Source organism: Corapipo altera, unplaced genomic scaffold (assembly GCF_003945725.1).
Source record: "Corapipo altera isolate COAL_440 unplaced genomic scaffold, ASM394572v1 93, whole genome shotgun sequence".
NCBI classification, from domain to species: Eukaryota; Metazoa; Chordata; class Aves; order Passeriformes; family Pipridae; genus Corapipo; species Corapipo altera.
The window spans coordinates 776,813-788,826 of record NW_020885000.1 but is presented as its reverse complement, the minus strand read 5'-3'; the positions used below and the strand labels follow the sequence as shown (position 1 = coordinate 788,826).

General features: G+C 49.0%; 1 protein-coding gene across 3 annotated transcripts in view; it reads right to left on the bottom strand.

The window, feature by feature from the left end:
* Window positions 1-59: 59 nt before the first annotated feature.
* Window positions 60-12,014, bottom strand: part of RABL6 (RAB, member RAS oncogene family like 6) — a 55,262-nt gene continuing 43,307 nt past the window's right edge. The window contains exons 11-15 of one of the 3 annotated variants that reach the window (XM_027666976.1): window positions 7,737-7,955; window positions 6,721-7,069; window positions 4,492-4,663; window positions 2,810-2,859; window positions 60-2,119 (exon numbers count right to left, since the gene is read on the bottom strand). In XM_027666976.1, the coding sequence (XP_027522777.1) occupies window positions 1,910-2,119; window positions 2,810-2,859; window positions 4,492-4,663; window positions 6,721-7,069; window positions 7,737-7,955 (1,000 nt within the window). In that variant the 3' untranslated portion in view covers window positions 60-1,909. Of the gene's footprint in view, window positions 2,120-2,640; window positions 2,860-4,491; window positions 4,664-6,720; window positions 7,070-7,736; window positions 7,956-12,014 lie in introns of those variants that run through there. The other 2 variants (XM_027666975.1, XM_027666974.1) reach the window with 2 other exon arrangements.

The following is a 12,014-nucleotide window of genomic DNA, read 5'->3' as shown; positions in this document are numbered from 1 at the left end:
GACACATGGTTCCTGAGCCCAGGCAGGAGCGCTCTGAGGGAGAAGAAGATGTGCAGAGGCAGGTGTACAACAGAGCTTTATGGTCAGAATGGACTGTACCAGGGGTTTTCGATGCAGAAATAGAACATGACCCAAAATCCTGGTGGAACAGAAATGCTTTCAGGACTGCAGCAGCTGAGGCTCAAGTGCCCACCTGCCTTCATGCATGAGGGGCTGCAAACCGGTCCTGTCCCAATCTTCCTTTTCCTCCCCAGATGTGCAGTTTGAACAGTCCCACGCAATTTCCCTACAGTGTCATGTGGAATGCTCAGAGGAGGCAAATGCTAATGGCAAACAGACCTGAATGATACACTGCTCATGCAGCAAAAAAACAATTTGTTTTATAGGGAAATGGTTACAAGTGCATTTTGTGGGCAACAAAAAGAAAAATGGAGCGGGAGAATGCCTGCTGGTCAAGACAGCTCTGGAGTGGATAATGGATCAAAAGAACACATTGCTTGATAGGGACACAGAAGGAAACTCCAGTTTGGATTTCATGGTTGACATTTTACAACAAAAAGGGGAGAGAGAGAACAAAACCAAACCTCAAATCAACTTACAAGCAAGAGGGAAATGTAATGCACAGAACCTGGAGGGAGCTTCACCGTCCGAGCTGAGCAAGGGACCCCAGAACCAAATCAGGAGGAGCACAGAGTACTGACCACTCCATCAAACACAGAGGCTGCTCACTGAGGCAAGGTGAGCGCCATGGGTGGCCATAGTGCCCATCCAATGGCTGCTGAGCAGGTACCAATCCACAGGTTTACGTTCAAAGCAAAAACTAAAAGGCTTCCCGAACACAAGGCAGAGGGGGCTCTGCTTGGGGCAGGAAAGGCAGCACGCTGGCTGGCTGCAGTATGGACAGAAGCTGAAGCAGGACGGACGCTGCTGAGCTGCAGTGCTGGTCCCTCTCGGTGCAGAGCGGCAGCTGGGGCTTTACAGCCTGACTGTAAAATGCCTGAGAAGCAAATGCCTTGCCATGCCAACACTGCCCTGTAGCCAATTCTGAAGCTCTAGATATCTTCATTTCCTTATGGAGTCATGTCCCTGAGAGGTCCCGGTGGGAGGGGATTCTAGAATATGCAAATTTAAGAGTGGGAAGTGCAGAAAAGCACTGATTTTTCTCTCTCTTTCAGGTTATCTTTCCACTTTGCATTGTTTTTCCAAACTGCATAGCAGCTTACACGTAGTGTCTGAGACACTGGGGCCACGGAAATCAATGGGCTTCATGAATTCCAACAGCAGCACCAGTGAGGGCTAATTAAGCTGCTGTGCAGAAAGATCCCATTCAAAGGGCTTCAAAAACCACACACACTCTCTTTCATGCTGGCTCTGCGCCTGCTACTTTAGAGAGCTGTACCATAGATGATCTGCTTGACTTAAAGCTCATCAACTGCTGGGTGAAGCTATGGCCAATATCACCTTTCTCCTTAAAAAAATAGGAAGGATAAGAAGTTAAAGACTTGAGACAGTCGAGCATGATGCGTTCATGCGGCATGTTTTTGTACTCCTCTTAACAAGACAGGAATTTCAAGTGTGCAGGAGTGGAATGCAGCAGGGACGGAGCAGGAGGCAGGTCCCCTCACCCCCACACCCTGCCAGCGACCCGACGGGGCATCTCTGGAAGGAGAAAAGCCGACAGCCTGGAAGCTGTACCCCGAACCTTCCCCTGGCTCACGTACATCTCAGCTGCATTTCATTTGTGTAACGATGCACCAGGCCAGCACACACAGATGTAAAGCTTTTGTTTTGCTCACTCTGGTTTGAGAGAATATACATTAAATGGCCAAAGCTTTACACATCTGTGCCTGTCCTGGGGTGACTCGTCAGAGAAGATGGAGACAGCCACGGTGCAGAGTTCACGGCCAGCCTACAGCTCCTCATAGTCCCCCCCGCCCCGTGGCTTGCTCATGCTGGCTCCTCCTCCGCCAAGAAAAGCCTCAAGTTCATCTATCTCACTGCTTTTCTCCTTGGTCTTCTTTTTCTTTTTCTTTTTCTCTTTCTCTTTCTCCTCTTTGCTCTCCTCCTTCTCTTTGCTCTTCTTGTGTTTGCTCTTCTTTTTCACTGACTTGTCCTCTTCCTGTAAAATGAGAGCATTTTTATTAGTAAATCCTCTGAGTATTCCAGTGACCCAGGATATACTGCTCTGACACTTGGCTCTGATGGGAATCACAGAATGGTTGGAAAGGACCTTTGAAAGATCACCTAGTCCAAACCCTCTGCTATGGGCAGGGACATCTTCAACTGGATCAGGTTAGAGTGAAGCATCTACTACTAAGGCTGGCTTGGAGTTAATTCCAGAAGACCATTCTGCAAGCTTGGACAGAAGAGTGGACAGACCACCTGGCTTATATGTAGCAGTGGTCTGTCAGGCAGTTTATGCCCAACAATACCACGGTATTGGACAGCCAGAAATGGCACAGAAAAAGACTCCTGCAGACTTCCCTCACTGTCCCTGAGATTAGGTCTGCTGGGGACACCCCTCTGCTCGGGAAAAATCTATGCTATGAACACTCTCAGTTCAGCACAGATGCACTGCTCTGCCTCATCCTGTATTTTACAAGCTCAAACACTCCCTTTTCAAAATTCAACTGCTCTAAAAGATTGATTTGAAGCTCAATGGTCTGCAGAGCCTGGGAGGCACACATCAGCTGCAGGATGTGAACATGGAAGGGAGTCCACCAGGTCCCCAGAGGACACCACAGAAGGCCACCCCTGTTCTTGGTTGGTAGATAACATGGCAGATCAGCTCTGAGGAATTAAACAGTACCTCTTTGCTTTTCTTTTTCTTCTTCTTTTTCTCCTTAGAAGGTTGTTTATCTATTAAAACAGAAAAAAGCATTGGTTTTACTCAATTTAAATGGTAAGAGATGCAATTCTGCCCTGGACCCATTTCTGAGAACAAAATACTCCATCCTGGAGCCATGGGCAACGGCAATGCTGACATCTCAGGACAAACTGTGCCCCTTTAGAAACCAACATAGGCTCCAGCACTCACACCCTGACTCAACAATATGCAACTTGTTTAATTATGAGCATTATCAACACTGACCCGGCATTCTCTGTCATAGTTACTAAGAAACAAATCTAGAGACCAGCTTTACAAAATGGTCCGAAGGCCAAATTTGGGACTGGATTACTATTTCAAGAACTGAAGAAGAGCTCCCGGGAAGTTTTCCTCTGATGGAAATCCTCCCAGGCATGGTTTGTGCTTCTCTGAGGACAACTGAGGACATAGTGCCAGCAGATAGGACACCCTGACCGGCCAACACTCACTGCTGCTCACACTGTGTATGGAAATTACATCCCCAAAGCAACCCTGCTGCAGCCCTACTCTACAGGGGTGAATACTATTAAATGAGTCCCACAGTCCATCACTGTCACAACATTTGTCCCATGTGACTGTGGCTGCTGAGCTTCCACTGTCTCTGCACAAAACCTCCTTGAACAGCAGAGTATCTGCTTGGCTGTTTCACAGAAGGCTTCATGACTGCACCACAATTCACATGTGCGATTTAACTGTCACTCTTACCTACACAGCCCTTTTTCCTCAGCTGCTCTGTAAATGGAGAAGTTTAATTGCCAGTCAAGTTCCAAAGACTGACGACCGAGAAACGGTTTTATATTTATCACCAAAAGAGGAGATAGGAGGAACCCACGGTGAATTATTAAAGATGCTAAACTGAAGTTAAATTATTGACTTGGGCCTCTGCAGATGCACTTGCAGTTATTTCAAGCTCTGCTGTTTAGCAGCTCAGAGCGACAAGCTGATGAAGCCATGGCAGCCTGTGATACCTTGCTCACACTTTTTTAACAGCTCTCTCTGGTGCTGCTCACAGCTTTCTTCCTTCCTTAAGTCTTTAACTTTCCATCTTTCATTGTGACATCAGGGCAGGTCTATAGAAGCTGCTTTGCAGTAAAGCTTAGACAGCAGGAATTATTTGCACAAGTAAGACTTGTTCCCTCAGGGAATGGGGGGGAAAAATACAGCCCAAGGAATGCTTAGGTTGTGATCAAGATCCCACCCCATTTTTCCCAAAAATAGAAGAGGAAATTGGCAGGGTATGTCAGAGCACTGTGCTCAAGTTGATCCAAATTCTTGAGGAGGTGGACACTGCAATGCTGAATGGCACTTGCCAGACAGGCAAGGCTAAGCAGGTAGCCTTACACAGCAGCAGCTTGTGAAAGATGTGCTTCTGCTTTCAGCTGGGACTAAAATAGTACATGGCTGGTGCCACGGACAAGCCAAGTTCCCTATCTCCTCATGGGGAAAAATTTAAAGCTACTCATGCTGTGTTAAACCAGATTACAGACTCACATAGGGCACTGCATGAAATTAGAGGGTGTTTTATTTAGTACAAATTGGTTTGCTGACACCCTGGAACCACTTTGGAAAAAACAGATGCCTGACAAACAAAAGCAGCAAGAGTGGATATAAGGTGTGAACTTTACCTTCCTCGCTGCTCTCCTTGGGACCAGCTTCTTCCAAACCCAAACCAAAGAGATCTGAGTCATTTTTCAGTTTAAATGAGGGGACTGTTGATTTCACAGGTTGGGGTGGCTTTGCCAGCGAGGTATCATCATCAGATACTTCTGAGAGATCTTCCCGCACTGGGAATTCATCCTAGAGACAAGCAAAGGCAGGCAACACTGACAAATGCTTCAACCAAAATCTCTAACCATTTAGTACACAAAAATGTCAGATGTCAGCAGGTGGGCAGGAGGGAAGGAAATGGCATCTGAACTGAGCTGCTACTGCCCTCCTGGATCTTATGAGCTCTATTTCTTGCCTTGGTAAAATGCCTCAGTCACACTGGTACTGGCAAGGGTGTTCTGAGAACGTCACACTGGGGCTGCTGAAATCAAATTCCCAACGTAAAGGGATTAAATGAGACCTTCAGCTCTGTTATGGCACCAGCATCAGCTTTTTTCTGCCCTGGGGAGGCACCTCTGTTTTGGGAAAATCAAACCAAATAGGCTGAAAACTCACCTCCAGCCCTGAGAGACAAAATCTTTCTGCTGTGCAGCTCTGTGGGTCTCAGGTACCAGAGGCAGCAGGGCCAAGGAAGCAGAGTGTGTTTGCAGAATAACTCCCTTCATCGAGCTAAAAGGGAATATGCTCCCAGGGCAAACCTGCCCCTTCACTGCGGGATAAAACTCAGGATGCTGCAGAGCCTGGATACCACCCAAAAATCCTCCGTCTCTGTATGACGGGAATGGAAATTCAGTTTAATGATCTTCTGATACTGTCAACTGATTCTCTTCAGAATTTGTAATCCAACCTTTCCATATACCTTATATCCCTGTATACCGACTGAACACAGCCTTGCTGTGCTGCTGGTCGAGGCAATGCCCCACACCTTGCTAATGGTGATGGCTTTACTGGTTTGCCTGACCAGTACATCTTGCAGTGGGAAAACATTCACCTGTTATGGGGCATTTCCTGTGTCGGGCATTCCCAGACACTGCTGCACTGACACCCTCACCAATCCCTTCTCATCAGCACATGCAGGAGATATAAACTTGCTCCAAATACTTCGTTTTCATATTAAACTGCCAAGAAAAGCAGGAAGTGAAGATGCAAGATGAATGGAAAATTACTTAATAAACAGCATGACACATAGGCAAGGTCAAAGAAACTGGGACAACCGCCCTTTCTACAAGATTCTGGAATGATGCAGACACAGGGAACCTCCCTGAACACCAGCTATCACAGACACCAGGGCACCCCTGAACAGCCACTGCCCATCACAAATCACTGTCAGCAGTTTCCAGGGATTGCTCTGCAGGCTGTGGGTACAGGTCACTGAAATCAGGGGTATCTTAAGCCACGCAGCAAGTTCTGACCAGCTCAGAGAAGATGGGTGGGAGAAGTGTTTTCTTCATCTGTAATATGGGGGGCTGTGGGGCGACTCCTGGTGTACCCTGTGGTTGAGCAGACACCTGCAAGCATGTGCTGAATGTTGCAGACATTACAGCTACCTCGGCTATCCTGGAAAGTCCTTCCCAGGCAGACTTCCTTCTTCCCTTAAGGCTTTGCCAAGCAAATTTTGTGATGGCCTTTTGATTGCTGGATTGACTGCAAGAAGCTCACTCTCTCTGGCAGAGACACACTTCTACATGTTAAACTTTGGATGAAGACTCAATAGCTTTGTATTTTGTACCTTCCACACTGCTGCACTGTTTGTGCTTTGGACTGGCAGAGAATAAGCAGCACAGTAAAACACATAAGCACAAATCTTATTTGTGTTTGCAAATACAAACCTTGTGTCAGGGGAGGTTTAAGTTGGATATTAGGAGAAGGTTCATCCCCCAGAGGGTGGTCGGGCACTGAACAGGCTCCCCAGAGCTCAAGGAGTGTTTGGACAATGCTCTCAGGGACAGGGTGGGATTGTGGGGTGTCTGCGCAGGGCTAAGGGTTGGACTGGATGATCCTTGCCCCTTCCAATTCAGGGTATTCTACAGATATGTGATTTTGTGATTCTTGTTGCCATGTGGCTTTCACATTCAGAGCATTGGTGGGTTTCTGCTTACATCAATCTCTGCAGGTTGCTTAGCACCTGCCTTGCTGCGACTGCTCCTGAGGGAGGGGAGAACAGATGAAGACTCTGTTCAGGGAGATGCCTCAACCCTTCCAGCTCAGCTCGGCACGGCTCACAGCAACACAGGCATGTTATTTACCATTTTCTTCTTCTGGCTGTCAGAATCCTCACTTTCAAAGTCTGGGTCATCCATAACAAACGAGAGCATCTGAGTAGCTATTGGTCCCTCTTGATCACTGTCAGACTCCTCAGGCTTCTCCTCTTTGACCACTTTCTGCTTGGAAGCAAGTCCTTTGCTTTGGGAAGTGGCCTTTGAGGCCTGGGCTGCTGCTGCAGGGGCAGGAGCAGTGGCTGCCAGGCCAGTGTTGACCTTGCTGCTGCCGTTTCGTTCAGACCCAGAACGGGGAGGTAAACTGTCAGGAGGCTTCGGGTCAGTTGCTTTGGTCAAAATTGCTTCACTCTGTGGTTTCAGAGAACTTCGGGAAGACCTGAGAAGAAACAAGTTGTCAGAGCCTGTCCACTCCCACTCTGTGGAACAAAGCACAATTAACAGCTGAGATTGCCTCAGGGGCTGAATTGTGCACCCCACTGGGAGAGGCAGTTCATCCTGGGGGGGGGGAGAGGGAGGGGAGGGGAGGGGTGTGGTGTGGGGGTGTGGTCAAACACACCACTCAGGCTGAGGATAACCCTCGTGTCTCTGTGAATGCTGAGGCACAGGTGTCCATGCCAGCACATCATGCTTGATATCACCCACAGGATGTGGTTTGTGGAGAACATGACCCAGGTCACTGCTCCCCAGCACAGGGTGTAACGAGTGACTCCACTCCCTTCACCCAAGACTTGACTCCTCTCCCCTCCCCACACCACTATGAACAGCCATTCTGGCGCCCAGCTATGGGCTCTTGTTCAAATTTGAGGAAAAGGCTGGGTCACTCCCAAGCAGAACCGTCCCAGTGGCCACAGGAGCTCAGTGCTCTAAGGCACGGGGCAGGAAACACTGCACAAAGAAATTACACCTACAGTAACTACAGCCCCAGCTCACAGGTGAAGGAACAAGCTCACAGAGACACCAAGACTTCCCAAAGGCTGCACACAGTCAGTGGCAGGACTGAGAAGAGGCCAGCACAACCCCACACTTCTGCCTGTGCTTTGTACCTTTCTTTTTCCTGCTCCGTGTTTTTGTCTCCATCTGGTATGAGGATGACCTTAGAGTCCTTCACCTCTTCCTCTTCCTCCTCCTCACTGGAGAGGGTGATGTTCTTGCTGGGCACCCGTTCTCCTGCCAGCACTGGTCTGCTGGGAATTTTGTCATCCAGATCCAGGTCATCTTGGAAACTTGCCACCATGGGGTTCCCCCCGGCTACCTCTCCATCGCTGCAAAACAGACAGTGATCAGCCACCCACCCCAGGATGGGCTGGACAGACCTGCCTCCCCTTGGACAGAGACTGACGCTGGCCTGGCTTCTCCAGCCAATTTCAGGAGCAATGTTCTCAGCCCAGGGCAGCTGATGATTAAAGGGCTGGAGCTCCTCTGCTCTGGAGACAGGCTGGGAGAGCTGGGGGTGTTCAGCCTGGACAAAAGAAGGCTCCAGGGAGACCTGAGAGTCCCTGTCAGTGCCTAAAGGGGCTCCAAGAGAGCTGGAGAGGGACTTGGGACAAGGAACTGGAGGGACAGGACAAACGGGAATGGCCTTAAGCTGAAGGAGGGCAGGGTAGACTGGAAATTAGGAAGAATTTCTTCCCTGTGAGGGTGGGGAGGCCCTGACACAGGTTGCCCAGAGAAGCTGAAAGTGTCCAAGGCCAGGTTGGACAGGGCTTGGAGCAACCTGGGCTAGTGGAAGGTGTCCCTGCCCATGGCAGGGGGTGGAATGACATGAGCTTTAAGGTCCCTTCCAACACAAAGCAGTCGGTGATTCTGTGATTCTATGCAGTGCCAGCCTTCCCTTGCCCACTGCCCAGCTCAGGCTGGACCTGCTCCCTGCAGGCTGCAGCACTGGCATGAGCCCTGCACCAAAAAGGCCACATTAGGATGCGTCACAGAGCAGCTGCCACCTCTCAAGCTGGAAATAAGTGGCTGGAAAAGGTGAGCCTCACTGGTACAGAGCAGCCTGTGGCCTCAGCTCCATCAGAACATGGAGCTCCATCCAACATGCAAGGATCAGTCAGTCAAACCATGGGAACTGCCTGCTTTCATCTCCACATCCTGTAATTAAACCTGATCATATGCTGTCACTGCTATGGGAACTCACTCAGCTATCAGCTTCCTGGAATCGTTTCTATTTCTGTGGTGCTCCCTGAAGCACACAGATATCGAGACCATGCTTTAACATTCCCGAAATTAAATTAACCTAAGGACACACATTCAGAGCTGGGAGTCTGTCAGCATCCCTGGATGTAGCACAGTTCTGTGTTCAGAGGCAGCTTGATTGAGAGCTTCGCAGCTGAAGTTGTGGATTCTTGTCTGAATGTCCCCAGGACTCAATTTTAATACTTTCTGAAGGATTTGCTCATGTCAGAAATATAGATTTTCCCCAGGCTCAGCTGATGAGCCTTCATATCACTTTTCCTTGTTCTACTTGCTTTATTCACAGAGATACCTAGCTCCTCCCCAATAACCCACCACACACAAGTCACTGTCCTTTTAATGACACCACATGGATTATACAAGCACAGTCTTCATTTTTACACAGAGACAAAAAAATTGTTACAGCTTGGAACAGATTAGATTTTAGAGACATAAACAAAGTCCTTAAACTGGAAGAAGGTGGTGTTCCCAGTCAGTTCCCAGTCACAAGGTAAGCACTGGAAGACAGTGGAGGATGGTGTGCTGGTAAGAAGAGAAATGCCCTAAACACTGGTAACTGCTCACTCTGACTCTTCTCATATGGTTGGATATCAGCTTACAAGTCAGTTTTAAAGAGTTAATACATCTGCCAACAGACAATGGAGTTATTTGTGACAATGGGACACCATGCTGATGACACCTGGTGCAGCCAGAGTGATCACAACCGGTGTTTGTCCGGGTTGGAGTGCCAAGAGCTGGGTCAACATCAGCCCTCTCTGTTTCTGGTGTGGATCCCTCTGCTCTCAGGACTCAGCGCAGCGCCTGGCTGAGCAGGGACAGGCTGCTGAAGAGCCCCTTCATCACTAACACTGCTGCTCTCACACCGAGCCAGGAAGCAGGCACACAGCCTGGTCACACAAAGGAGAGGAAAGCTGGTGCCCAAACCAGCCCCCAAGGCTGGAGGAATTACAAGTGAGCGATTCGTTTGCAAAGCACTGGCAGGGTTTCCTCTTGAAATGCACTGAAAAGAAAATGGAGTGGCATCCTAAAAATGGCAGGATATTATTCTGAACTAAAGACATTGCATTTCTTTAACACATCACTACTCTATTAGGCATAGGGGCTCTTCAGACATTGCTGCCACTGTCCTACCAGACACCATCCAGACTTGCAGCCTTTCAAGCATTCCCAATCTGAATGGAACATCCATGTTTCTACCCCCCCTCGCCAAAGTGGGTCACCTCTCTTTGCACTGAGTGCACTGCCTCCATGTCTAACCAACACAGATCGCTGAGCGACAGCTTAAGAGCAGAGCAGTGGAGTGAATACACATCAGGAAAATCACTGCTGCAGTATAAACAGGGTCTGACAAGGCAAAACTAGGATCAGCTTGTGGTCCTGAGGTTCCAGCTGGAAGGAAGGCAGAGCATGCAAACCCAAGTACATTGAATGGCTCTCTCTAACCCTCAAGGCACTGCCAAGCTGGCATAAGTATTGAGCCAGTGTGATTGTGGGCACAGGTACCCCCCAAAAACTGACTACACTGGCTGAGGTCTGCTCTGATCACAGAGTCTGCTGGGGTGTCCTCAGTGACAGACTGGCTGCTGGGCAGGAAACAAACCCTGCTGCAACCTGAGCTCAGGGCCTCACACCTGGACGGGCTGTGTTCCCACAGCCCCAGGGCAGCCACCAGAATCCTCTTGCCACGTCCTTTTTTGGGGATAAAGAAAGAGGAAAAAACCCAAGCCCTAATAACGCAGGTAAGCTGAGGGAATCCCACATCACAGAATGAGCCTGCATGGCTGTGTTCTAGGAGATGGAGGCCTTCTTCAGTGAACCATTGTCCTTGGCTTCCCTCCCTTGGGCTGGTGCAGCTGGGCACCACTATATGCACAAGAGATCCATAAAAGCAAAGAATCAGTTCAGAGCCCTTCAGATGCAAGGGCATAGCAGCCTAATCAACATTTAAGATATAGCTAGGGATGCTGAGAAGACAGATCAGGAACACTGCCAGGTACAACATAAACTGGCTTTCAGACACCTCCAGACTACCCAGGATTCAGGCCAGCCTGACCCAGCAGGAGCCAAGGCAGGAGCTCCTTTGGAGCAGATTAGCTCCTTCAGTGCAGTCACTTACACACTGGCTCAGAGTATCAGGTTAAAGAGCAGCAAATTAAGTTCTGAAACAGCAAACTGGGAGATTGAAATGCCTTCCTAATTAACTGGTAAAGAAACTGATTCGGGGAGTTCTCTATTGCAAGTCAAAGAACCATAACATACCATTAAACAAAACCCAGGACTCCATTCATCTCCATAGGCCTGTGCTGGGATTTAGCTACAGCAACCCCAAGAGCTGTCACTAAATGCTGGAAGGTTCCACAGATGTCTGATCCTTAAGGAGAACAGCCCTATTCCACAGGCAGGAGGACATTCCTCACTGAGAGGAATTTCAGGAAAAGAAGATGTTTTTTTCTAACATCGCTGCTCCATGTCAATTCTTGCTCCATTATTTTAGAGATGTTATGGAGCAGGGAACGGGGGAAATTGACAAAACATCAATTGCAAAAGAATCAAGAATTCCCTACTTCAACAAATGCCAAAATTTACAGCCTTTCTACAGCTCAACAAGAGCAAACAAATTCTTACAACTGGCAGCAAACACACCCTGGAGCTCAGGAAGCAGTTTAGTGACACAGTACAACATCCTGCTCGCAGCCAGACCAGACCTTGCCCTCCTCCATGGGAGGGAGCAGCCTGAGCACACCAAGCTCTGCCTGGGGAAGGATGAGGAGCCAGCTGGGAGCTTAGGGGTCAGGGTTCCAGAGAGAACAGGTAAAGGTGACACCACAGTAGGTGCCTGCAACAGGTTGCCCAGCTGGGAAGAACAAGTGCATCAGGCCCCATACAAAAAAGAGAGGAGCAGCCCTGTTCACAGGCCAGTTCACAGGCCCTGGTCCCCATGGACTTCAACCAGCTGAGTACCTGCTGGAGGGACAAGACAGCAAGATGTAGGCAACCTAGGAGGTTCCCAGACCACACTAAAGGTCACTTCCTCCTCCGAGGGATAGAGGAGCCAGTGAAAGGCGCTCTGCTGGACCTCACACACGCAAAACATGGGGCACGTGTTGGGAGAGTGAAGGTCAAAGGCA